At 47.6% G+C, this 26,388-nt stretch overlaps 1 protein-coding gene across 1 annotated transcript in view; it reads right to left on the bottom strand.

Annotated features, from left to right (window-relative positions):
- Positions 1 to 5,972: 5,972 nt before the first annotated feature.
- Positions 5,973 to 26,388, bottom strand: part of TMEM86A (transmembrane protein 86A) — a 38,529-nt gene continuing 18,113 nt past the window's right edge. Inside the window, exons 2-3 of the mRNA XM_044269939.1 lie at positions 11,516 to 11,780; positions 5,973 to 7,624 (exon numbers count right to left, since the gene is read on the bottom strand). Coding sequence (XP_044125874.1) covers positions 7,197 to 7,624; positions 11,516 to 11,780 — 693 coding nt within the window. The 3' untranslated portion in view covers positions 5,973 to 7,196. The remainder of the gene's footprint in view (positions 7,625 to 11,515; positions 11,781 to 26,388) is intronic.

Here is a 26,388-nt window from a genome sequence, read left to right as displayed (position 1 = left end):
TCTCTATGGGGACGGCATGGATGTGTGCTGTCCGCATCCGCAATTGCGGACAAGAATAGGCATTTCTATGGGGGAGCCGGCCGGGTATATTGTGGATCCGCAATACACTACGGACGTGTGAATGGACCCTTAGGCCACCTTTCCCAACAAAAAATACCAGCCAAGTTAAGCCACATCTGAAGGTTGGGGGGGGGTAGGCATGGCTTAACACAGGGCATTAAGTAGCTATCAGACTGTGGCTCCCAATAATATTTATGCCCCCATTAGTGCCGCACAGAATTAATAATGCCCCCAGTAATAGTAATGCTGCATTAGCGCCCCCAGAATTAATACTGTCCACATTAGTGCCCCCAGTAATAGTAATGCCGCCATTAGTGCACCCCAGAATTAATGCCCCCCATTAGTGACCCCCAGTAAGGGTAATGGCCCCATTAGTGCCCCCAGTAATAGTAATGCCCCCCATTAGTGTGCCCCAGTAAGAATAATGCCCCCATTAGTGCCCCTAGTAAGAATAATACCCCCATTAGTGCCCCCAGTTAGAAGACTGCCCGCATTAGTGCCCCCAGTTAGAATAATGACCCCCATTAGTGCCCCCTTCTCTGCTTCTGCAAAAAAATAAAAAATAATAATCACTCACCACCTCCATTTGCTCGCACCGCTGTGAACGCTCACTGCTGACTGGAAGCTCAGGACAGGACCTGCGCTCCAGCGTGATGACGTCTCGCAGATCCTGTCCTGAGCTTCCAGTCAGCAGCGCAAGCAAATGGGGGAGGTGAGTGCTTGAGTGCCGGGGAGGGGGGGGGATAGGTAGAGGGAGGTAAAGGCTGCACTAATGAGCGCTCCACAATGGAATAGGAAAATACCAATTGGCAGGAGAAAAAAAATACTGGCCGGGTGGCAACCCTAGTCTTGTTTCATTCACTCTGAGGGGTCATATAGTGCACTGTGCCCCTCAGTTTAGCGCCCCACCCCCACCCCAAGTAGGTACACATATGATTTCTTGTGTCATTCTTTTTCCGTCATTCTGTTGCCTGAATAAGAGGAGCCTAAAAACAAGTCTGTGCAGCAATCAAGGCAGTCGGTTCTATAGAACTTCCTGTCTCCACTTGCATGTACTGGAACGGTGGTCACTGAGACAGGAAGTCAAGTGGTTGCTAGGAAACCTAAAGTTACTGGATGGGGGGGGGGGGCACAGATAACACTCTGACACATGTATGCAATGGAGTGAGGGCTTGAAAGTTTACTCTTCAAAGAGTCGCATAGATATAATGGACAGAGCTAAACTCAAGATCTTTTGGTCCCAGCAGGTTGATGGCTGGACGGACACCTGAGAAGGTCTATAGTATGAATCAGAAGAATGCATCACGGACTGAACACCTTGGCACACTGCGCCATGTAGAAAATACACCACGCCCAAAAACCAGGCTTTCTAATGTGATTTCTATAAGAAAATCTGATTATTAAGGCAAATAGAGACAGGAAGAAGTAAAGCGAGTACCACCAGGCCCTACTATATCTCCGGCTGATCTAGAACAGACTGGTCCCTAGGGATGAGAAGCCTGACAATCTTAACATAAAGGCGTTGGTTGTCAGGCAGTATAGCCATAGCAACCAAACTGTCAGGGATGATGTTCAACTCAAAGCCGCAATGTACTCCTTAGGAAGAGTCCAGTACTGTTAGTTACATAGGATAGTTGGGGGCCCAGTTACAGAGTGTGCTTTAGGGCCCAGCCAGGAGCTACCCCCAACGGATCAGAGGGAGATGACCTGGGGTGTAATAAGGATGCTGCAGAGAGGATGATGAGGGTAAATGAGGAGAATGGGGCAGTTGTAGCCTATGATGCAGAATTCCGTGACACCAGCTGTTAGTGAAACCAAGAACTCCGGGGGTAATCTAATCAGAGGCGAGAGGACGCGGCGCTCTTTCCCTAAGTCAGGGGATTTATAGCGGCTTTTTATAGTTTATATCTGCTCCTCGCTGAAACCTTAGCATCCAGAACGTCTCCCACCGAGACAGACCGCCGAGCAGCCAATGGGAACCAGTCCTTACTGGGGAAATTCCTGATGTCTATAATGGAGAGCTCACATCTACCAGTATACAGCTCACTGATCCTGTCCTGTCATGAAGTGACATCACCAATTCCACCTGATGACATCACACTGATCTATGACAGCTCACCAGTGACAGGAACAACAACAGGAGGACCATGTCCAGGATAATATTATTACCAATTCTACAGAGAAACACCATAGTTGCCAACAGTCCTGAATTTGAAGTGTCTGTGCCTAATTTTCTGAGCCAATTTTGACAGATTTGGGCTGTCCTGAACTGACAAGGGGAGGCGTTTATGTAAGCCCCACCCAGAAACTGCATTCCCATGCAGGTTTTGGACCATTCCTGGCTTAAATGACCCTAATTTACCTACAAGAATGTTGGTTATTTAAAAAATTTACCATAAAAAGGCCGTAAACTAAAAGGAGGGCGGGGCTAGCTAGTCACATGATCATGGCATATGCACCGCCATGTTGATTCCATCAATAAATAACGCACAGATATTCGAAGAGCAGTAGGGATAAGACTCCGCCATTTTTGGCAGTAGGGCCACAGATCGGTAGACTACATGACTGGTTTACACCGTGAGCTGAAATAGCACCTATAGGTGTGGAATGGGTGATGGTTCATGGGGCGGTTGTGGAGATCATCATGTGAGAACCCAGATATGGCTGAGAGGCCAGAAATAAATGAATAAGTGATATCTGCATCAATGCCCTTCTGTATAGCTCATCATTGCGTTGCCCTTGAAGGGGTTTTAAAAGTTATGCGAAAAAAATAAAGCACTGTAAATCTGATAGTCAGCAAGTTTTAGGCAAAAAAAAATAAAATAAAAATTAACTCATTTACCTAGTTCTGTTCTGGCCCCTTTGTTTACATGCAGTTGCAGAGCTGTGGGGGTGTGTAACAACAATCTCTGAAGGTGTCAACAAAGACTGCCTTTCCCCTCGCCCTGCTCTGCAAAGGGAGTGAATAAAATTGCTGCCTTGTCTGCTGGGAAACTCCTGTTGTAGGTGTGGGACTACAAGTCCTAGCTGTACAGTACAATAACATTGCTGATACACACAGGATCTCCCCCTACCTGTTCTTGTGCAGAAACTTCCTCACAGCCAGCATAGGAGTACAGAGGATTTTGTCAGCTCCGTGTTTCAGGGTGAGGAGTGAGGTAGGATCCTGTGCACAGCATTTGTCTCCTCACTGCCTGGAGAAGAGGAAACCCTGTACCTGCTCAGTTCCTGAGTCTGTGCTGCTGATTGTAGAAGGGGTTAAACTGTGCTGAAGAATCCAGTGGGAGAGAAACACTGGGCAGACAGATCAGCCAGCAGATCGGCAGTGCAGGGGCGTGACCAGCAGATCGGCAGTGCAGGGGCGTGGCTTATCACTCCAACCCGCACAGCCCACAGTCACGTTTCGTGCACAGAGGCAGACCTGCTCCATCAGGCTTATGCACGGACCGTCATCAGAGCGGGTCACGTGACGCTCAGCGAACTGGGAGAACGGGGCACTGGAGATGAAGGAAGTGAATTGAAAACCCCTTATATTTGCTTAGCTAGAAACATACAAAGAAACATAAAAATAAAAAATTTTAAGTATTTTTATGGGGAAAATATGGCTGCTTTCTCCATAAACAGCGCCACCCCTGACCACGGGTTGTGCCTGGTACTGCATCTCACATATTGAAGACAGGTGTGGTGCTGTTCTGGGGAAGAGAGCGCCTATGCTTGACTAATTCTGGAAAACCCCTTTAAGTCCAACGCTGGCGTGACTAACGGTCGCTTCTGCATCCCTATGGGCACTTGTCACAGGGCCATGAATAGAATTTGAGGATTCGTACATAAATCCAGCTGAATTTTGGCAGGTTTTCACCACAAACCAAAAACAGCCCAGATGGAAGAGGTAAATTATAAGATGAAGGTGGTACAACGCCGGTTGTCTAACAGCAACACATACATTATTTTGGCTTATCAGTAAATACCTGTCGCCCCAGGGAATCAAAAAGACATCATTGTCAATTTCCTTGTTAATAAAGTTTATTGAAACAAGCAGACAGGAGTCCAAACAGTCGTCCGTGTATCAGTCCTTCTAGACGACAGTCCGTTCAGCGGTGTTATCTTCTTCAGGACGGAATCAGCACGCAGAGCATAATAAAATACATAGCAAGTCCACATGGAGAGCTTGTTTCAATAAACTTTATTTAGAAACAAAGTGGACAAGAGATAAAAGTGACAGAAAATGTTCATAGAGGTTGTAAACTCTTTGCTTTACTAATCTTGTGTTACACTGTGGTTTTTTTCTTCTTCTCCATTTAATACTAACGCAAAATTCTGCATTCTCCAGTCACTTCTAAAGCAAAATTCAAATCTGCTGGTGTCCTGTGACCAGAGAGCAGTGCATTGTGGGAGCTCAGAAGAGGGATAAGCAGGTCACATGTCTGACAGTGGGGTGGAGCTAAACTAATGTCTGTATCCAAGGGCAACCAGCAGAATTTTGAAGACAGTTCTATACAGGAATGGATAAAACGACCTGAAATTATTGAAAAATGATGCAAAAACAATAAAGCAATGTATTTGCAAAGTTACACAACTTTTTATGCAGATTTATACCTTGAAAACATCTTTTGAAGTGGAATCGCGCTATTAATTAACCAAAAAAAATCACCAAACACAAGTTTATAATAAAATAAGAGCTGAATATGGGTTAACGCTGTAGACCTCTTGCTTCATACACCTATGTTAGAAGTCCTATCAATAGGCCAGACATTAAAGTGTTTGCCTTTTCATATACACTTCACAGATCTACAGGAGCACACCTAAAAAATGGTCTACTATAAACATAAAATAAAAAATTCTCAGAACACAGAAAAACAAAATAGATGATTGCACCCAAGTTCTAGAATCAACACTATAATCTAGAATTGATATACTGGGTAAACATATATATAAAAAAACAAGTCAGGTCTATCCTGAAATTTTTTTATGTTTTTTTTATTTTTTTAACAATGTAAAGTATGGATTAAAAAAAAAAAAGAAAAATAATGAGGTTGAAAAGTTCATCTGGTCCAACCGTTTGTAAGCTCAACACATGGGTGGAGAAGTCAAAAGAAGGATTAAACTCTAGTAATTTAAGAAATTAAGGGGGTATTCCTATCTTAAAGGGAACCTGACAGTATGAATATGGAGTCTGATCTGCCAGCATATTGTTATAGAGCAGGAGGAGCTGAGCAGACTGATATATAGTTTTATAGGAAAATATTCAGTAGAACTTGTCATATATTCATTGAAACCTCTGCTCGTTCTATGCAGTGGGCGGTCCTATTCAGTGACAACTATCTGCATCCACAGCCAGGACCGCCCACTGCATAGAACGAGCAGAGGTTTCAATGAATATATGACAAGTTCTACTGAATATTTTCCTATAAAACTATATATCAATCTGTTCAGCTCCTCCTGTTCTATGAAATGGGCCTGGCAGATGAGACAGCGTGTTCAATTTGACAAGTCCCCTTTAAGGATCTGACATACATGCCTGATAGGTGAAGGGACCTTTCGGACCCTCACTTATTGGGAGAACAGCAGTTTCACCCTCTCCACTGAAGTCTGTGTAAGACAAGAGCAAGTGGCAAGTGGGACACGGACATTTATGGCATATCTTTGAGATGGGAGCATTCCTCTCCAGTCCAAGAATGGAAAAACATGGCTGCTCTCTTCCACAGACAGTGCTACACATGTCAACAGGTTGTGCGTGGCATTGTAACACAGCCCCATTCACATCAAAGGATCAGAGCTGCAATACCACACACCACCTACTGACAGGTGTGGCACTGTTTGCAAAAGAAAGCAGCCATGTTTTTCTAATTCCGTAGAAACCCTTTACCAGATATTAACATCAATGATGCAATAAATATTCTTAAATGAAATGGTTCTATAAATACCGTCATTTTATTGTACACGGTCTCCCCAGCTTAACGAGGGAACTCAGAGTCACATTCTCAATACTACGGGTAGAGCTCTTTTTCGTGTGTCCATTGTCGCCCCCTGCTGACTGATCCATACGGTGACGAGAGTAGTGTGGGAGTCACTGTCCTGACAACCTTAACGTCATTACGAAACCAGTGCTAGTACCATAACCCGCCCCCTACGGACAAGAATCCAGCTGGAATTATGTCCTCTTATGCCAAAAATATAGACCTGAAGACAGGCAAATTTTCTTTGACTGAAATTGCTTTTAAAGGGAGTGATGGGGTTGGTAGAAGTCTCATCCAGGAGGCGTCATCCCAGGTGCAGGAGAGTGTATGAGACTCTCAGGTTGTGCTCTTCTACACCTGCACTGCCTAATACCCCACCCATTGTCTTCATAGATTTTGGGAGGCAGAATCAAGACATGCTAGAAAGTCAGGGCCAAATTGCTGCCATTAAAGTATCAGCAGAGTGCGAGGGACATCACCATTGCATGGTTTCTGGACTGAGCAACCTCTCTAGCTGGCACCGCCCCTGAGGAGCCATATATAAAATATTCATGTACACTGTAGTTACTTCATCACCACTTCCAGGTCAAATCTGCATCTTCTAATGAACGTTGTAGGACAACCCCCATACAAGAGAGTCAGACTCATCGGCATACAGTATGAGCTACATCTCACAGCCTCCTGAACTGGTCAAAAGCAGCACCAGATTGTTGTATGTAGTGGTCATATTACAGAGAAGTCCCAGGCTAGGACTGACCGTAGGGCTCTGATCAATACTTATCCAGGATGTCTCAGAAGTTCAGTCCATGCCGTTGCCTGAGGACTATAGATATACAGCGGTTAAGTCCTGCACATTGAGAGGGTGTCCTGGATGTGGACCATGATGCCGAACAGAGCCCTCTGGAATACATAAGTTATAGGATGTGCATGAAATACAGGACATAGTGTTGAGAAGCTTCACATAGACCCAGCCTCAAGCAATGCAAAGGAAGAGCGGGGACCTTCTCGATGACCATTGCTGGCATCTGTCATTGCAGCCACACTGACCATAAAACCATATTTAAAGGGCACCGGCGAAGCAGACGTCACTGCTTCAAAGAAGCAAAATCACGATCAATGCACTGGAGATGAATATCTCTCCAGGAGAAATGTTCCCAAGTTTCCAAACTAGTCAAGGATTCACTTCTTCTTCCTATAATCATCTTCGTCCCTGCACTCCACGGCTGACAAGGAGATCAACATCTGGGCCGTGTAATAGGTGGCCATTATGATGGTTCTGGAGCATGGGACGGGGAAGCAGAATTTGTTGACCGCGATAGTCAGGTCAGACACTATGAAGAGCACAGCACCGATGCATGCTGACAGTTTGGTCCATGTCCATAGGTCATTGCACAGCTGCACCCCGGCAACGGCGCGCCAGCCCATGAAGGCAATGAGAGCGGTGTAGACAGCCACCAAGTAGGTGAATGGACCTGAGAGATAAGAGTACAAGAAAGAGTATAAAATGCTGGATATAAAGGCCATCACGGCACCGGTCCGGAGGTCCAATGGTTTCATCCCAAATGCAGAAGAATACAGGATGTGCGTGATGGCAAACATCAGCAAACCTAGGGAAGGGAAGAAAGGGTTAAAATTACACATAAAGCCTAAAGCGAAGCACACATCAGTAAAATATGACTTTACAGAATATAACTCCTCTAAATGAGAACCAGCTGGTAATCCTGGTGATTGCCGCCGATCAGGCAGCTAAAAAGGTGGGCTGTACGCTTCAGCGGCCACTGCAGGAGAAACGTGGTACTACATGCCGCTTATTCAAATGAACTGGTGACCAAACCTTCCAGATGGGAAACTGCTCTTTGCAACGATAACTAAAAGTTATTTTTTTCGTGACCGACATGAGACTGCTGAGGCCAGTGACTGGCAGCAGTGGTCACGTGAACGATGATAAACCCCCAATCGAACTACTCTGGCAACTCCACATGTGCACTCAGTCCTAATGGAGGGTGGTCTATATGCAACGTCTGTCACTCCAGCTGTGGTGAAGCTACAACTCCCAGCTTGCTCCAGTCACTTCTATGGGAGTTCCAGGAACAGCTAAACAAGTGTGCATACTGGGAGTCGTAGACACCACAGCTGGGGTGCCGATCCCAGCTCTAAAAGAAATAGGGACAGGTACAGATCTCTCTTGTCATGAGCCCTGCACTTGTCTCAGTATGTTTCCATTCACAGACAGCAAGCAGAGATCTTAAAAACAGTACAATAGAAAGTTGCAGAATTGTTCGTTATACAAATATTATACTTCATTTACATAAACCTGGATAATCTCTTTAAAGGGGTTGTCCAGGTTCAGAGCTGAACCCGGACATACCCTTATTTTCACCCCGGCAGCCCCCCTGAGCCTAGCATCGGAGCATCTCATGCCCAGCAGTGTGTTCGGTGACGTCACCGGCTCTGAGGGGCGGGCTTTAGCTCTGCCCTAGCCGTTTTACTGGCTAGGGCAGAGCCAAATCCCGCCCATCAGTGCCGGTGACGTCCCCGGGGTTCCTGTCAGCCCCATGGAGAGCCCCGGTACGTCACCGGAACTCCCTTTGCCCTGCGCGATTTAGCGCAGGGCAAAGGAGAGCATCGGAGCATGAACTGCTCCGATGCTCATGTCAGGGGGGGCTGCCGGGGTGAAAATGGAGGGATGTCCAGGTTCAGAGCTTTGTATCTTCACTAAGGCTGGGTTCACACCTGAGCGTATTCGATAAGCGCTTTTTACAGGCGTTTTAATCTGGCTTTTTTGAAGCGTGTTTTTGTATTTTGGAAACGCACGTAGTAAGCGCGTTTGTGTTTAACCACAGAGGCATCCAATGAAAAACTGCCACAATACGCGCGACAATACGCCCCAAAGAAGCTCCTGTACTTCTTGGGGCATAGGGCGTTTTACAGCGCGTTCGTACGCGCTGTAAAACGCTCAGGTGAGAACCATGCCCATAGGGGAACATTGGTTTATGCCTGTTGAGCGTTTTAGAGCGTGTAGGAACGTGCTGTAAAACGCTCAGGTGTGAACCTAGCCTAAGGGTTGCACTCCACGTGGTGTCTGCTGCATGGGGCGACCAAAAGCCCCAAGTCTGCAAATTAACTATTTATTGACCCACGTGGCCACAATTAGTAAAACCACGTATTTCATCTTGCACGGGCTTAGGGCTCTCGCCCATGAAGCGGATGATTTAATGATGATTCTTTATATACATTCTCACCTGGAATGTACATTTTTTGTATCCAGTTATCTGATACTAATTATACAGAGGGAAACCATTATCTGAGATACAATGATAAAATGTCAAATGGGGGGGGGTCTACATACAGGCCGAGCAGCCATCACTCTGCCAGCAATTATATTTCCCATCGTCCATTCACAGCGATAAATGGGTGCAGGGGGAAAAAACGTGAGAAAGGGATTTACTGTCTGAGGCCAGTGAATGAGGCCTTTGTGGCTCCCAGACTATAGAGCTGTGTGCAATGCAAATCTCCCAGCACCGTGCAGAGTGATGGCGAGATCGCCAGGAGGAGGTTGGCATGCAGAAATAAAGGGGCTATCCAATCCCTATAATGATCCCCCAATGCCCAGGCCCCTCATATAGATTATACTTACCCCGCTCCCCGAGTCGCTCCTGCCCCCCGCACGGCAGCCACTGCATCTCCCCGTCGCGCAAATCATCCGGCAAAGGGGGAGGGGGTGTTGCCAATAGCAGTCCGCGACGGCGAGCCTCCCTAGGAGCGACGCGGGTGTCGGGGACTGGAGTAAGTATAACCTATATGAGGTGCCCAGGTATTAGGGGGGGTCATTATAGGGGTTGGAGGACCCCTTTAAATACCCAATATCTCATAGATACCTTCTAGAGTAAAGCCTCATTGACACGTCAGTGTTCCACATACGTGTGCTTTAGGTGTTCTCCACGGACAGCACACGTACCCATTGATTAATGTGTGTTTTACCACGGTCCGTGGTTTTAGCATTGAAGCATGCTTTATTTTGTCCGTGTCATCTGTGTTTTTCAAGGATCATTAGGAAGAGATGCTTTGAAAATTATTGTTCAGCTGCACAGTGTCCGTGAAACACGGATGACACACGGACAGCAAAATACTGAATGGATTTGCGGCTCATCATCCATAAATTGTGTTTCTTCCAAAACAGCGCCACACCTGTTCAAGGCTTGTATTGCAGCTCCATAAAAGTGAATGGCGCTCAGCTGCAATACCATGCAAAGCCTGTGAATAGATGTGGCGCTCTTTCCTAAAGAAAGCAGCCGTGTTTTTTAATACTTTAAAAGTCAATGCCGCCTTGTCCTTGCCTATATACTACCGCCATATGACAGTATGAGGGCTCACACTGCAGAAGAATAGGGAAGGTAGCTACATGTCCCATCAGAAGAAAATATTCTCATTTTGGGGTCTGTGTGTGCATGGTCATAGTGACATGATATCCATATGACGTCATGTGACCAGAGTAGCCAATCAAGGCGGACGCAGCAGTATGTAGATGTCAGATGGGCGTTATGTCGCGGACGCAAAAAAAGAAATAAAGGTTAACTGCATGAAAAAAATACCGAAAACAAATGATTTAAGATTGACAGGGATGTGTAAATAAATCCTAACAGCGGGAGGGATTGAGATAATTCCAATGCAGCTGTTGGGAATGCAAGACCCTCAGGCTACTCCTCCTGGCACTGTCCGCAGAATACAGACGCAATGCACAGAGCCTGTATCCTGTTAATGGAGAAATCAAAAGGGGCTGAGGCAAAGTTCTGGAGAGCATCAGCCCTTCTTATTGGGGGGACACGCTAGAACATAACTATATTCATCTATAATGCCAGGAGGAGCAACCATAGGACATTTGAATTTGCTGCAGTTGCTGGAAGTGATTGCACCAGAACTGCCACAGATTGAGCTGAGACTAAAGCCTCATGCACACGACCGTTCCGTTTTTTTGCGGTCCGCAAAAAACAGAAGCCGCCCGTGTGCCTTCCGCAATTTGCGGAACGGAAGGCCCATTGTAGACATACCTATTCTTGTCCGCAAGAATAGGACATGCTATATTTTAGCGGGGCCTCGGAACGGAGCAACGGACAGCACACGGAGTGCTGTCCGCATCTTTTGCGGCCCCATGGAAGTGAATGGGTCCGCACCCGAGCCGTAAAAACTGCGGCTCGGATGCGGACCAAAAAAAAACGTTTGTGCGCATGAGGCCTAAAAGTCATCTGGAAATGAAGCAACAACCTCCGTCCTGTCGCCCTTTACTGGCTGATAACAGAAAGTAATGGCGGGCACAAATCTATCCGGGAAATGTAAAACGCTGATGTGTGGAGGGATGTGAACTTTACATTCTGCATGGAGTCAGATGCTGCAGCCTGAGAGCCACAGGTCACCAGAGCTGAAAGCCAACGCCGGGTTGAGTTCCCACTGGCGGAGGAGAGCGCCCCATGTACAATAGGCGTTTGATGTGCTTCACTCACCATGAACAAAGTAACCCTGTTCCTGCCAAATCAGGAAGGCATCGCCCACTGCCGAGAAGATTAGTCCTGCAAAGATCCTCTTGGCACTGCCATGGCTGACGAGGAAGTTCACCCCGTGGGCCAGAAGGAAAACCCACAGGCAGAATATGGGCAGACACTTGATGAGGGCACTGAACCAGGACGGGCTGGAGGTCGGCAACCACAGGACAAAGTAGACGCAAGTGGCCTTGAAGAATGGGACCAGCTTCGGGCCTTCACACTTGACCTGTGGGAGAAGAAAAGCTCCTGTGATTCTACATAATAGTATAAGATAGGACATACATGAAAGGACCACGCTTCCCCAGACCTGCTCCGTCCACCCTCAGGCACTGACCTCCCAGAAGATCAGCGCACTCCTCTTCTGAAATACTCTGTGCTGCTGGGGCTCTGCTCCTGCCACCATGTATCTTTCAGGCTGTGACCTTCCACAAGATCAGCACACTCCTCTCCTGAAATACTCTGTGTTACTGTAAGAAAATGCTCCTTCCGCTCGCTGGGTAGTCCTGTGACCTCCCCCTTGCCTCTACTCTATTCTTCACATCATGACACTGTCTCTGCGAAGTCTCTGACATCATCACATGAATACCCCCACAACCAAACACCTTTCCTGAAACACTCTGTGCTGCTCCTTCTGATATGCAACTTCTGGTCATTATGGAGGCCTCAGCAGCACTTTATTTTGAGGGCCACACATTCGAGTCATTTACAAAGACCGGCGATTTATGCCGATCTTTGTTTCCCCCCCTGCACAGCTGAAGGATGTGCACATTTTACAACGAGGTGTGCGCCTCACCATAAATCAGGGGCGCCTCCGGCAGTCTGTGCGCCTCCGGCAGTCCGTGCGCCAGAAGTAAAAACTACTCCAGCCCCTGACTGGAAGAGTTTTCACTCCTCTTTTTCCAGGCGTAAAAGATTTGTCTCATTCCCAAGAGGTGAGGACGGCATAAAGACGCCAATACGACAAAATATTGTTGCACAGGCATTTAAAGAGTTGCAAAACAGGGTCTTAAAACTTTTATATGCCAAAAACTGACTAAAAATGTTAGTACATGAGCCATATTGTTTTTATGCTCTGCATATGCTGCATCCAACATACATCAATCAAATCAACTTTGCAAACAGTCTTCCTGCCGTTTTGTGTCTACAGCTGCTCTGCAGACTTTCTGCATCTCTATGGTAACAGACAGCAGTTACCGATAATCCCTGTGATGTCCGATTCTGCAGTCATACTCCCTTCTAAGATTCCTACACAACGTTAGGCCTCATGCACACGTCCTCAATGCACGGGCATTGACCGTATGCCCACCATCTGCGGAAGCTGACCCATTCACTTGAATGGCGTCCAACGGTCTGCACCGCAAAAAAGTAGTGCATGCATTACTTATTTGCGGTGCGGAGGCAAGGACAGAAAACCCACAGAAGCACTCCATAGTGCTTCCAAGGGCTTCTGATCCGAGTCTCTGTTCTGCACCGTGTCTCCCAGATTGCGGACCCATTCAAGTGATTCGGTGTGCACACGGTCTGTGCCTGTATATTGCTACGGTTGTGTTCTGGTTAGATTAAGTTATCCCCTATCCACAGGATAGGGCTGTGATGGCTAACCTCCGGCACTCCAGCTGTGGTAAAACTACAACTCCTAAAATGCACACTTGCCTGGCTGTTTTCAGAACTCCATAGAAATAAATAGAGCATGCAGGGAGTTGTAGCTTCACCACAGCTGGAGTGTCGGAGGTTAGCCATCGCTGGGATAGGGGATAACTATTAGATCGGTGGGTGTCCTACCGCTGGGAACCCCACCAATCACGAGAACGGGAGCCCTGTAGCCCCTGCAGTCCCCATGAAATGAAAGTAGCGGTTGGTCGTACATGCGCATGGCTGCACTATTTGTGTCTATAGGAATTCTGTAGATAGCCGCATACAGCGCTCACCTATCACCGGAATTTCCATAGAAATGAATGGAGCGGCTGCACGCATGCCCCGTTCTCATGATCAGTAGGGTTCCCCACATTCTAGTAGTTATCCCCGAATCTAACTAGAATACCCCTTTTAATTATATTTGCAGGAAGTAGGGGACAGAGAGAAGGGAGTATGCCAGCAGGGTAAGCATGCACAGGGCTTGTTTGTAGTCTGTTACCATGGAGATGCACAGGCGAACAGCAGCTGTAGACACAAGAAAATAAGATATTTTTAATGAAATTTACAAAGTTGCTTCTTTTTCCATTGCTGGCACATGGGAGCACAAAAGAAAAAAAAAAAAGAAAAAAATTGAAAAAGGTCCCAGTCTGCCCATGCTGCAAACCACATCAATAAAGTTCAGCTAGAGGAGTCAGACAAAGCGGCGCGTTCCCCTACGAGCGGCTTCATTGCTGGCGGGATGTGGACGCCCTGTGCACTCGGGTGATTCCTGTGACACGAATAATAATTGATTATAGACACAGATGTCATGATGCATCTCACTCGCACTTACTGAAATCAATGGCTGCTGTCTACCCGAGAGCCGCATCCAATCATAACACGATGGAATAGTGACTCTCATCAATACCATTATCCCGAGATTAAGATCAAACAAAATAACCCATCTCATACTTTAACTAACAGCGATTTTACTGTAAACCAGAAGAATATGAATTTCCAGGCATAATTAGGGGGTGTGTAGACTTTTACAAACCATCATTTTATTGCTCCAATGCTTTTAAAATAAAAAACAAAGCAACATTACAAATAGTTTAAAAAAAAAAAACTCCTACAATTATACGCCTGCTATACAGCCAGAAACAGACTGTGTGTAGTCTGACCCTGCTGGCATACGTCACTGTCTTCCATCTTCATTCCCTTCTACTGTCTGCAGATTATCAAAGAGGAGACACATGACTGCAGGTCCAGACTACACAGGGTTTGTTTGTAGTCTGTAACCATGGTGACACAGTCTATAAACAGTAAACAAAGAACAGGGGCTCAGTGGTTAGCACTGGGGTCCTGGGTTTGAATACGACCAAGGACAACATCTGCATGGAGTTTGCATGTTCTCCCGGTGTTTGCGTGGGTTTCCTCCGGGTTCTCCGGTTTCCTCCCACATTCCAAAGACAGACTGATCGGGACCTTAGATTGTGAGCCCCATTGGGGACAGTTGGATGCTAATGTCTGCAAAGCGCTGTGGAATATAGTAGTGATATAAAAGTGCATTCAATAAATAATAACAGTAGGCAATTTGTAACCTTTTGCTTACTGCCACATGACTATATACAGTACATCGTGGCGGTGGGCTCTTAACTGTAACCCGACTCTCAATAGAAAGCTGCGGTCACATCTAGGATCCAGGCAAAGTGGTCTCTCTGCATGGCATCGCTGTGGAAAGCGATCCGCGGCACTGTAATGCAAACGAGCTGTCAGGGGAGCGTTCTTTTTGATGTGACAGTGCCCCCTGCTGGCTGTAAAATTAACTGTGAGCCTGCAGGCTATGAATTAACCCCTTCCTGCACAGGAACGGGTTACTTCCCTTTTTTCCCTTTAAAAAAAAAAAGGGTGAAATTTTTAAATAAATTCATTCAAAATGAATAACAAAAAGTGAAAAAAATAAAATGAAAAAGTTATAGCTATAGTTACTAGCTTTACCAACAGTATAGCAGACTATGTACACACATTTCCCCCCCTTTTTTGTTCCTAAACATATGAAATAAAAAATATATTTGTTTTAGCAATTGTATAGTGGACTTTCTATGTGTAAAATATACAAACGTACACGTATTTTTTTTCCTTTTTTTGCCCTTTCTTAAAGAATAAAAAAAATAATACAAATATTTTGTCTTGAAATCTTTTGTAACAAGATCTAACGGCACAAAAGAAAAGTCTAAGATGTCCTGTGGAAAATAATGTCAAATACATGTACTTTGGCTCAGAAATGAATTACCGTATTTTTCGGATTATAAAATGCACCGGACTATAAGACGCACCCTGGATTTAGAGGAGGAAAATAAGATTTTTTGTTTTTCAATCAGACCTCAGATCAGACCCACATCAGCCTCAGATCAAAACCCCCATCAGCCTCAGATCGCACCCCTATCAGATCTCAGATCAGAAATTTAAAAAAAACTTGCCTTGCTTGCTCCAGGCACTGCTGCCAACTCTGCAGATCCAGGACTCCCCACTCCCCGCTCTTCTTCTGGCCTGCGCTGCACTTTGACCTGACGTTACACAGCGTCAAGTCATTGTGTGTCCCTACATGCACTAAGTTCTGACTCTGTATGCCATCAGGACACAGAAGAAGACCAGGGACAGTGAATACAGCGGAGCAGTGCTTCCCTCACCGCTCCCCACGCCTCCTGCACGTTAATGGCCGCTTCCATAATGAAAGTGGTCATTAGCATTTGGACTATAAGACGCACTGACACTTTACTCTGAAAAATGGTAGTTATTTGCAGTAAAACTGAAAAATTGGCCTAGTAAGGAAAGACTCCGGTAATGAAGTGGTTAAACAAGACTATTGTAATGCTGCTTCATTTCATTTTAGGAGCACTGGGGCAATAAAAATGGGCTTCAAAAGTCTACATGCCCTTTTACTACAGTCATACGGTGCCTAGAAAAACAGGTGCAGCGACTTTAAAATGCATTAACTTGAGCTTCTGCTCGAGAACCTGCACCAAAAACTGCATGTGTGATTCCAGCCTTACTGCGGATATTCCTCCCTAGAAGCATCGCCATATGGCAGCACATATGTCAGCAGGGCGCCGCGGGGACTTCATGTGCCGCCATACCACCTCCTGCACCTGGCAGAGCCTGAGACTGCAGACACCTATGCTATTTGGGGTCACGTCACCCTCTGCTGTGGGAATGACTGTCCCCTCCGCCTCTTTCTATTCTTAGACCCTCGGCATCCGGTTTAATGAAGCGCTTATTTTTAATTTATTTTTTGCGTTCTTCGCTCCTGGACGCTGAGACTTAACATTCCATTCGCTCTAATCCCCGACGCTCATCTTCAGAGTCAACCAGCGGCTCCCACAAGACATTTCTGCCTCAATAGGCCGCCCCAGCTGCCCCTGGGATATTCTCAGACCGTGGAAAGGGAGGAGCTTATGAGCGCAGGGGAGGGGTTTGGAGAGACCTGGTATAGTACTGGTTCACAAATCATGACAAGGCAACGTGCTGCAAGTTATCATGCAATGAAAAGTTATTTTTTAAACTTTTTAATAGGCTTTGGGGGTCATTTACAAATGTGACCACCTAAACATTTGCAACGTCTTTGAGTTTCAGGATTCCTAGAAAAGTGGGTGGAGCTTAGCAGAAGGGGCGGGGTCATGTCCCAAAATAAAAAGTGGCATGGGTTTCTGGTGCCCGGACATCACATTTAGGCCTCTTGCACACGGCCGTTGTTCGGCCATTCCGTGCATTGGGGACCGCGATTTCCGGTCCCCAATGCACGGGCACCAACCATGCGGCTGCCGCAACGGATCCAGGCCCATTCAACTTGAATGGGTCCGTGATCCGTCCACACCGCAAAAAAAAAATAGAACAAGCTCCGGATTGCAGACCCATTCAATTGTGGTGCGGTGAGCACGCGGCCGGTGCCCGCATATTGCGGACCTGCTGTTTGCACAAGGCCGTGTGCATGAGGCCTTATTAAGAGCTTTTCTACTAAGACTGACTTGTGAATGACCCCCATTGTGTTTCAATGACTCGCCAGTCTTGAGATCTCTGCTAGCTTTCAGCAAATGGAAATATTCCTTCTTCCATCTGGTAACTGAAAATCTGTACAGACCTAAGGGCTAGTTCACATGCGGGATTTTGATGCGGACCTAGTTTTGGACGAGCCTCACTGAATGACCCCTAACTGCAGGTTGCATCTTCCAGCTGCATCTGTGCAGACGTGGAGTCAAGAAAGGCCACGTCCAGTCATGGAAGATAACCGACAGCGTGGCCTCCCATTGAAAACAATGGAGACGGTCTTCATGCGGCCGCCCCATGGTTTTTGGCGCAGAATCCATCCCGAATTCTGCGGACAAAAGCCTCTGTATGGAGGGTTCGTTACAACTGCAGCCACCGTCTGCGAGTTAAACACATCCGCAGCACTGATCGTTACAATGTATCAGTGCAGGTAAAATGTATCTGTCTGCAGTCCAGGAAGGGAACAGCCCAGACTGGACACAACTGTAGCAAGTGCTTAGTCGTAGGGTTGTTGCGGGTATCGAAATTTCGATACCCAATCAATACTTTTGTCCCAGTACCGATACGATACCGGGATTTGGGCTTGGGCTTGGGCTGCGCTGCTGCACAGTCTAGTATCTCTGAACATGAGAGCGCTGCTGTCAGCGCGCTCATGTTCCCTCAGCGGCACAGGGGAGAAGGAAGCAGTGTCTCCCTCCCCCCTGTGCTGCTGCCGCCACCAGTGAACGGAGAGAGGGGCGGGCGCACTGCGCCAGAAATGATAGGACTTTTCCTACAGAGAGCGGCGCCCAGCGATGTCCCAGCACTCACCATTATTCCTGGGCGCAGCTCCGTTCGCCCACTGTTCCCCCATTACTGTCTCCTCTCCTGCTCCACATGCTGCTGATTACTATCGGAGCGATGGGAGGAGACATCAGCTTCTCTAGTGGGCGTTCCTTCTCCCTGCGCTGCGATTGGACAGCGCTACAGCCAGGGAGAAGGAACGCCCACTAGAGAAGCTGAGGTCTCCTCCCATCGCGCCGATAGTAATTGCCATATGGAGCAGGAGAGGAGACCGTAATGGGGCACAGCGGGCGAACTGAGCTCTGTGTAGTCTAATACTTAGTCTGGACTCATATAAAAAAATATTTAACACATAATACAGGAGGCGGGTGACGGCAGCAGAATTGCATTGCCGGCACCCTGCCCCTGACAGGGAGCTGCGATCAGCGGCAGTTAACCCCTCAGGTGCGGCACCTGAGGGGTTAACTGCCGCTCATCTGCCAGTACCCGCCTCCTGTATTAAGGGGTAATAATCATTGGTGGCCCCCCCCCCCCCCTTTTTGCTGATTTTTTACCAAATTTTTTATTCGGTTTCAATACCATAAAAAGTATTGCGATACTCGATACCATTCAATACCACGTGAAAAAATAAACCAAAAAAGCCACGTGCATTCCGCATTTGAAAAAATGGCTAATCGCACAGTTTTTATTTATTTTTTCTGTTCCGCCGTTCACCGCATAGATTTTTTTAAATATTTTAATAGTTTGGACTTTTCTGACGTGGCGATATGTAATATGTTTATTTATTGTTTATACATTTTATATGGGAAAGGGGGTGATTCATACTTACAAGGGGAGCTAATAAAGGGGCAGACGCCTGACATCAATGGCTAATTGTCTAGTGCTTTACTAATCTGAACAGTTGAAGCCAGCAGTATCTGGACACAATCCAGGCCCCTGATGGGCACAGAGCCTGCGTCAGAGCCGGTGCAGCTGCAAGGCTAATTAGTAATTCTGGGAGGGCAGGGGGTCACCCCTTTCCTTGTGGTAGTCTTGCTCCATATCCGCTCTGGAGAGTTGGTGGGGTATGTGAGCTGAGACCCCCTGAAGCACAGCTCAGATACTTACTGGAGATCTCAATACAATATGGAGGATCGCCATAGATTTCTAAGCCAGAGACCTCCCAGGAGTCTCAAAGTACCGGATAATTCTCACCGCTGAAGGTTTGTTACATTGTATCCCGCTTGATCCAACTCTCTGAATATCTCACGGCGGGCGCTCCACGACGTGGCACGCGCCAGCTCTGCCCGTGCACCAGACATCCCTGTGATTTAGGGTTGAAGACGCTTTCACATCTGTTTCCACCATGATCCCCCCCGAGGATGGGATGAGTCATTAGCGTCACTTACATCACTGGAGCGCGTATTAAGGGGCCACAGGTCGCAGACATCATCCCCCGCCTGATACCCATAATCTCGTCCTGTCATAGGATGACTGATGGATTTATAAGGTTGTATAAGGCTTCTTAAAGGAGTAGACTCGTCATGCCGGTCCATAACCTACAACGGCAGCGGGCGAGGCCGCGATGGCCCTTTATGTTATAATCCTGCTCTGCGGAGCGCGGTTATCTGAATAATGGCCTTAGTCATAATCACGTCACCGGTCGGGAGGCTTTATCACCACAGGACGGGATAAATATAATGATATCTATTATACCAGCACTGACAAACAGAGTTAGAGTACACGCAAAGCGCCCCCTACCCTCCAGCCATTACTTTCTGCACAGCAGCTTCCCATCTCCTTCACCATCCTTCTTCATGTCAAGGATCATATGAAGCTTCCAGATTGTGTTTAAAAAGGACATTCTGCAGCAGCTGGGCCAATGTGGTATGTAATATATTGACGAAGACCTCACCTATTCTTCGGACAGAGGTTCTGCCTCAGCTGAGCCTGTTAATTGCTGCAGAACCTCATAACACAGAGCTCAACTACTGCAGAACCTAATAATATACACCTCAGCTGCTGCAGAACCTCATAATACAGAGCTCAGCTACTGCAAAACCACCTAATACACACCTCAGCTGCTGCAGAACCTCATAATACACACCTCAGCTGCTGCAGAACCTCATACTACACGGCTCAGCTGCTGCAGAACCTCATACTACACGGCTCAGCTGCTGCAGAACCTAATAATACACACCTCAGCTGCTGCAGAACCTCATAATACAGAGCTCAGCTGCTGCAAAACCTCATAATACAGAGCTCAGCTGCTGCAGAACCTCATAATACACACCTCAGCTGCTGCAGAACCTCATAACACAGAGCTCAACTACTGCAGAACCTCATAATACACACCTCAGCTGCTGCAGAACCTCATAATACAGAGCTCAGCTACTGCAAAACCACCTAATACACACCTCAGCTGCTGCAGAACCTCATACTACACGGCTCAGCTGCTGCAGAACCTCATACTACACGACTCAGCTGCTGCAGAACCTCATAATACACACACCTCAGCTGCTGCAGAACCTCATACTACACGACTTAGCTGCTGCAGAACCTCATAATAGACACCTAAGCTGCTGCAGAACCTAAAAATACACACCTCAGCTGCTGCTTACACCCACACTATACATAGAACCATAATACATACTCAGTGTGATGCTACATCACATAATAAATACCCAAGCAGAACCTCATCTACCGAAGAATCACAATAATGAGTTTTTACTTTTGTAAAATCAGCTTTGATGACAGTGCAGGGAACACACGCCACCGCTGCCTTTCTAATAGTGTTGATCTCGATGCTCGGCACATGGCGGTATTCGGCAGAATACAGCAAGTGCTCGAGTCTCCTCCCCGCACGTTTGTTAGCTGCTACGCAGCCAATAAACGTGCAGGTAAGTACTGCCCTCACTGTAATGCCGTAGCCATGTTGTTTACTGGCATTACAGTGATTGGCTGGCCGGCACGCGTCATTGGGTGCTATATAGAACCCGATGACACGTGTTTGGCTCAGTGTTAGTCAGGGAGAGCTGTGCTGAAGAAGGGAAAGATAGTGTAGGGAGTGACATTTTTTTTTGTAAGGTGAAAAACTTGTCAGAGACCCAAAAGTCCTTTTAAGGACTATTGTGTGTGGCAGCAAGATCTATTTTTAGCGCATCCTGCGCTAAATAGCGTACAATAGTTAGGCCGCTGCAGACAGTGACATTATCTACGCTACATCTGTGTAACATGTGCGCATCCCAAAAATATCAGTGACATCCAGTGTACTTTTTCCGTAGACGGTGTCTCCTGTGTAACGTTTCCACATCCCAAATACCTGTGACATTCCCTGTAATCTTTTATTAGCCGCTGCTGGCATCAATGACATTATCTGCGGGATATCTCCTGTGTGACATTTCCACATCCCAAATACCTTATTTATTTATTTTTTCCGCATACACTTACAAATCCTACGCAACTGTACGTGTGACATACTTTCAAGCATATATAACATTTAATATGAAGAAGGCGAGCAGTAAGTGACAGGGTGCACGCAGAGGCCGTGGCCCTGGGCGCGGTGAAACTGTGCCTGCTGCCAGAGCACAAGAAACACACTCATCCACGATACCCAGCTTCATGTCCCAGTTTGCAGGGCGGCGCAGGACACCACTCTCGAAGTCCGACCAGTGCGACCAGGTGGTGGTTGGATTGCAGCAGATAATGCTTCCAGTCTGTTAAGCACCACCCTGTATTCCACAAAGTCTAGTCTCAGTAGCCAAGAGTCTGGTCAACAGAATCCTCACCCTGATCCTCCCACCATGGAGAGTCTTGGCAAACAAGCGATTCCACACTTGGATATTCCGAGGAGCTCTTTTCATCGCCATTCCTTGATTTGGGCCTATCAACAAGCCCGCTTGAAGAGGGACATGAGGAGATCTTGTGCCCTGATTTCCAAACTCTTGAGCATCCACAGTCACAAGAAGATGATGGTGGGGAACGGCAATTAGTGTTTCATGAGGTGGATGATGATGATGATGAGACAGTTGCAAATAAGTCAACCGCAATTAGTGTCTCAAGAGGTTGATGATGAGACACAGTTGTCAATAAATGAGGTTGTTGTAAGGTCAACAAGTCAGGAGGATGACCAGAGTGAGGAAGTGGAAGAGGAGGTGGTGGACGATGAAGTCACTGACCAAACCTGGGAAGGTGTACAGAGGGAGGGAGGGATCCGCAGCACCGAAATAGGCTGGAAGAGGCAGTGGGGTGGCAAAAGGGAGAAGGCGGGCCACACCAAACAGGCCCGCAACTGTTCCCCGAAGCACCCTCTTGCGGAAATCTCCCTTGCCAAGGGGTAGGTGTTCCACAGTCTGGCGCTTTTTTGATTAAAGTGCGGACAACAAAAGAATTGTAATTTGCAACCTGTGCCGTACCAAAAAGAGCCGGCGCGTGAACACTAGCAACCTCACCACCACCAGCATGATCCGCCACATGGCATTAAAGCACCGTAATAGGTGGGACCGAACGCCTAGGTCCACAATCTGTGCTGGTCACACCACTGCCTCCTCTTCCCCTGTGTTACGTGCTGGCCAATCCCCTGTCGAAGCGCAGGCCTGGATGCCTCCCGCCATGCACCTGGACCTTCGCAAGCAAAATCAGTGCCACATCCACTTCCGTGTCCCAGCGCAGCGTACAAATGTCCTTAGCCCAGGCATTTAAACGCAAGTGCAAATACCCAGCCACCCACTCACAGGCCCTAGCACTATGTGCGCAACTTTCCAAATTGCTGGCCCTGGAAATGTTGCCATTTAGGCTTGTGGACACTGAGGCTTTCCGCAGCCTGATGTCGGCGGCCGTCCCTCATTACGCAGTCCCCAGCCGCCACAATTTTTCCCGGTGTGCCGTCCCCGCCTTAAACCAGCATGTGTCCAGTAACATCACCCGTGCCCTGACCAACGCAGTTACTGGGGAGGTTTACTTAACCACTGACACATGGACAAGTGCTTTCGGACAGGGACGCTACATCTCCCTGACGGCACACTGGGTGAACGTTGTGGAGGCCAGGAGCGAGTCGTACCCTGGGATGGCACAAGTCCTACCGACGCCAAGGATTGTGGGCCCTAATCGCATCAGGGTTTCCGCCACCACCTACGTTAGTGGCTGCAACCTCCCCTTCGCCTCCTCCTCCACTTCTATCTCAGAATTATCCTCTTGCAGCATCAGTCAGTCGGTAGCTGGAAGCAGTGTAGCACTGAAGTGGGGAAGCGGCAATAGTCCGTGCCTAAACTGATCTGCTTAGGTGACAAGCAGCACACCGCCGCAGAGCTGTGGCAGGGGATAAGGGACCAAACTGAGCTGTGGCTCTCGCCACTCAACCTAGAACCAGGCATGGTTGTGTCTGATAATGGCCATAACTTGGTGGCGGCTTTGCAGCTCAGCAAGTTCACACACATCCCATGCCTAGCCCACGTGTTCAACCTAGTGGTTCACGGTTTCTCAAAACCTACCCCAATTTGCCTGAGCTACTGGTGAAGGTGCGCCGCATGTGTGCCCATTTCCGCAAGTCATTGACAGTTTCTGCCGGTCTGTCTACGCTGCAGCAACAATTACAATTTCCAGCTCACCGACTGTTGTGCGATGTGAGCACGCGCTAGGAACTCCACGTTCCACATGTTGGCCAGGCTTTGTGAGCAGCAGAGGGCAGTAGTGGAATACCAGCTGCAACATGGTCGTCGCCTTTCCAGTCAGCTTCCGCTCTTCACAAGCGAGGAGTGGGCATGGATGTCTGACCTCTGTGAGGTTTTATGTAACTTTGAGGAATCAACACAGATGGTGAGCGGCGATGCCGTTATTATCAGCGTCACCATCCCACTGCTGTGTCTGCTGAAACGCTCGCTGCTCACAATGAAGGCCGACGTTTTGCATGTGAAAGAGGTGGAAATGGGGGAAGACAGTACACAGGGTGATAGCCAGACCACCCTCCGTCCGTCTTCTCAGCGCAAATTGGATGATGATGAGGAGTCATCCTCCTGATGGAAGACAGCAAAGTCTTGCCTGTTGGGACTCTGGCACACATGGCTGACTTTATGTTAGGCTGCCTTTCCCGTGACCCATGCGTTTTACGCATTTTGGACAACACCGATTACTGGTTGTTCACCCTTCTCGACCCGAACCATTTCGGTGGTGTTTCTATCAATTTCTGACCTTTTCCTATGAACCAGACACCCTCCCCTCTTCAGAGCACGGGGTGCCTGGTTTAATGCTCGGGTTCTCCCATTTAATTTAATTGTGCTCAGGTGCTCGGTAGAGAACCCGACCATCCCGAGGTGTTCGACCCGAGCCCCCGGACACTTTGGTGCTCAATCAACACTACTTTCTATGAATCCGGTGCATCTCCCGCACAGGGCAAACAAGTGGCATTATTATGAAACCATCAGGCACTTTACTCAGTGTCCCAAATATCTATTCAGAGAGTCAGACGTACCAGACGCTCGTGCCCAGCAGAACTTTTGGCCCAAACTGCGATTATAAGCCTTTCAGTGTCAATTAATAGAAAAGTGCAGGAAATCGCTGTTGCACAACATCCCATGGTCTTCAGCCTCTTCATGCAGAAGCTGAAGCACGTAATTGTCTGAGCACAATAATTAGGAGCCTCGTGATACAAAAATGTCCGGTAAATAGAAAGTAATGTACAAAATGTGATGGCACATTACAGTCCGCCACTACTGTAAGAGAGGCACATCCGTTATAAAGCGGCTGCAATGCGGAGGAGTAAAGTGCATCCACGTCATGAGACGCAGTGGAAACAATGGAGTAGTGGAGTGAGAGTGGATGTAGCTGCAGCTCTGGCGCTATTACAGACAGCTGATTGGTGGTGGGGTGTTGGACCGCTGCCTATCTAAGGGTACATTCACACGTCCGCAAAATGGGTCCGCATCCATTCCGCAATTTAGCGGAACAGGTGCGGACCCATTCATTTTCAATGGTTCAATGGGGCCGGAATGTGCTGCCTGCGTCCGCATTTGTGGATTTGCACTTCCGCTCCGCAAAAAAATAGAACATGTCCTAATCTTGTCTGCAATTGCGGACAAGAAAAGGCATTTTCTATGATAGTGCCGGTGATGTGCGGTCCGCAAAATGCGGAACGCACACTGCCGGTGTCCGTTTTTTGCGGATCTGCAAAACACATACGGATGTGTGAATGGACCCCAATACTGATGGACTCTCCTTAGGTCAGGACATCAATATAAAAAGGACTAGACAACCCCGTTAAGGGGTATTCCTGTTGGTTAAAGGATAGAGGATAACTATCAGATTGGTGGGGGTCCTACCACTGGGACCCCCACCGATCACAAGAATGGGGGCCCCTTACCCCCGGCAGCTACCCTGAAAAGAACGGAGCGGCTGGTAACTGGTTGCACATGCGGGCAGCTGGTCTATTCATTTCTATGGGAATCCCGGAGATAGCCTGAGATGCAGCGTCCCACTATCTCTGGATTTTTATAGAAATTAACGGAACGGCCATGTGCATTTCAGGGGAGTTGCAGGGGTTACGGGGCCCAAACTGCGATTACACGTCCGTAGTGTATTGCGGATCCGCAATTCCGGCAGGCACCCCCATAGAAATGCCTATTCTTGTCCGCAACTGCGGACAGGAATTGGACATGTTCTATTTTTTTCCGGAGTTGCGGACCGGAAGATCGGCGGTGTGCTCCGGAAATGAGGATGCGGAGAGCATACAGTGTGCTCTCCGCATCCATTCTGTCACCATAGAGAATGAATGGGTCCGCACCCGTTCCTTTTTTTTTTGCGGATAGGATGCGGACCCATTCATTTCAATGGGTCCGCAAAAAATGCGCACAGCACACCGTGTGCTGTCCGCATCAGTATGTCCGTTCCGTACGCCCGCAAAAAAAATAGAACATCTCCTATTCTTGTCCGTTTTAGGCATTGTTACAATGGATCTGCAAAAAAGAAAAAAAATGGATGGCATACATGAACACATATGGTCGCGTGCATGTAGCCTTATCCATTTTTATTTTTTTCCTTTTCCAGCACTAATCTCTATTTGCCTCTCATTGGTGTGACCCCTTCAAGGCTCCATTCACACGGACACGGAAACAAACAACGTTCGTGTGAATGAGGTCTAAGGGTGATGTAAAAAGCCTGTATTGGTAAATGACCCCCAGGGTGTCTAGACCTGCACCAGATTTATCACAGAGGCTGAGGCTGGATGATGAAGCTGGTGCGGACACCTTTCTCTAATTCTATACCATCGGGCACATTTACTATTCCGGAGTTAGTCGCCAGCGGCTGGCAAAGTTTTTCGCTAACATTTACATCTGTTAGTAAATTTACTGGGGCTAGAGTCCCGACGAGGCCCCCGACACACCATAAAACCGGCTGTGTGACAAAATATTGTCGTGTGGCTC

This window comes from Bufo gargarizans, chromosome 10, assembly GCF_014858855.1.
Source record: "Bufo gargarizans isolate SCDJY-AF-19 chromosome 10, ASM1485885v1, whole genome shotgun sequence".
Lineage (NCBI taxonomy): Eukaryota > Metazoa > Chordata > Amphibia > Anura > Bufonidae > Bufo > Bufo gargarizans.
The sequence above is the reverse complement of the archived record's forward strand: the minus strand, read 5'-3'. Positions and strand labels throughout refer to the sequence as shown.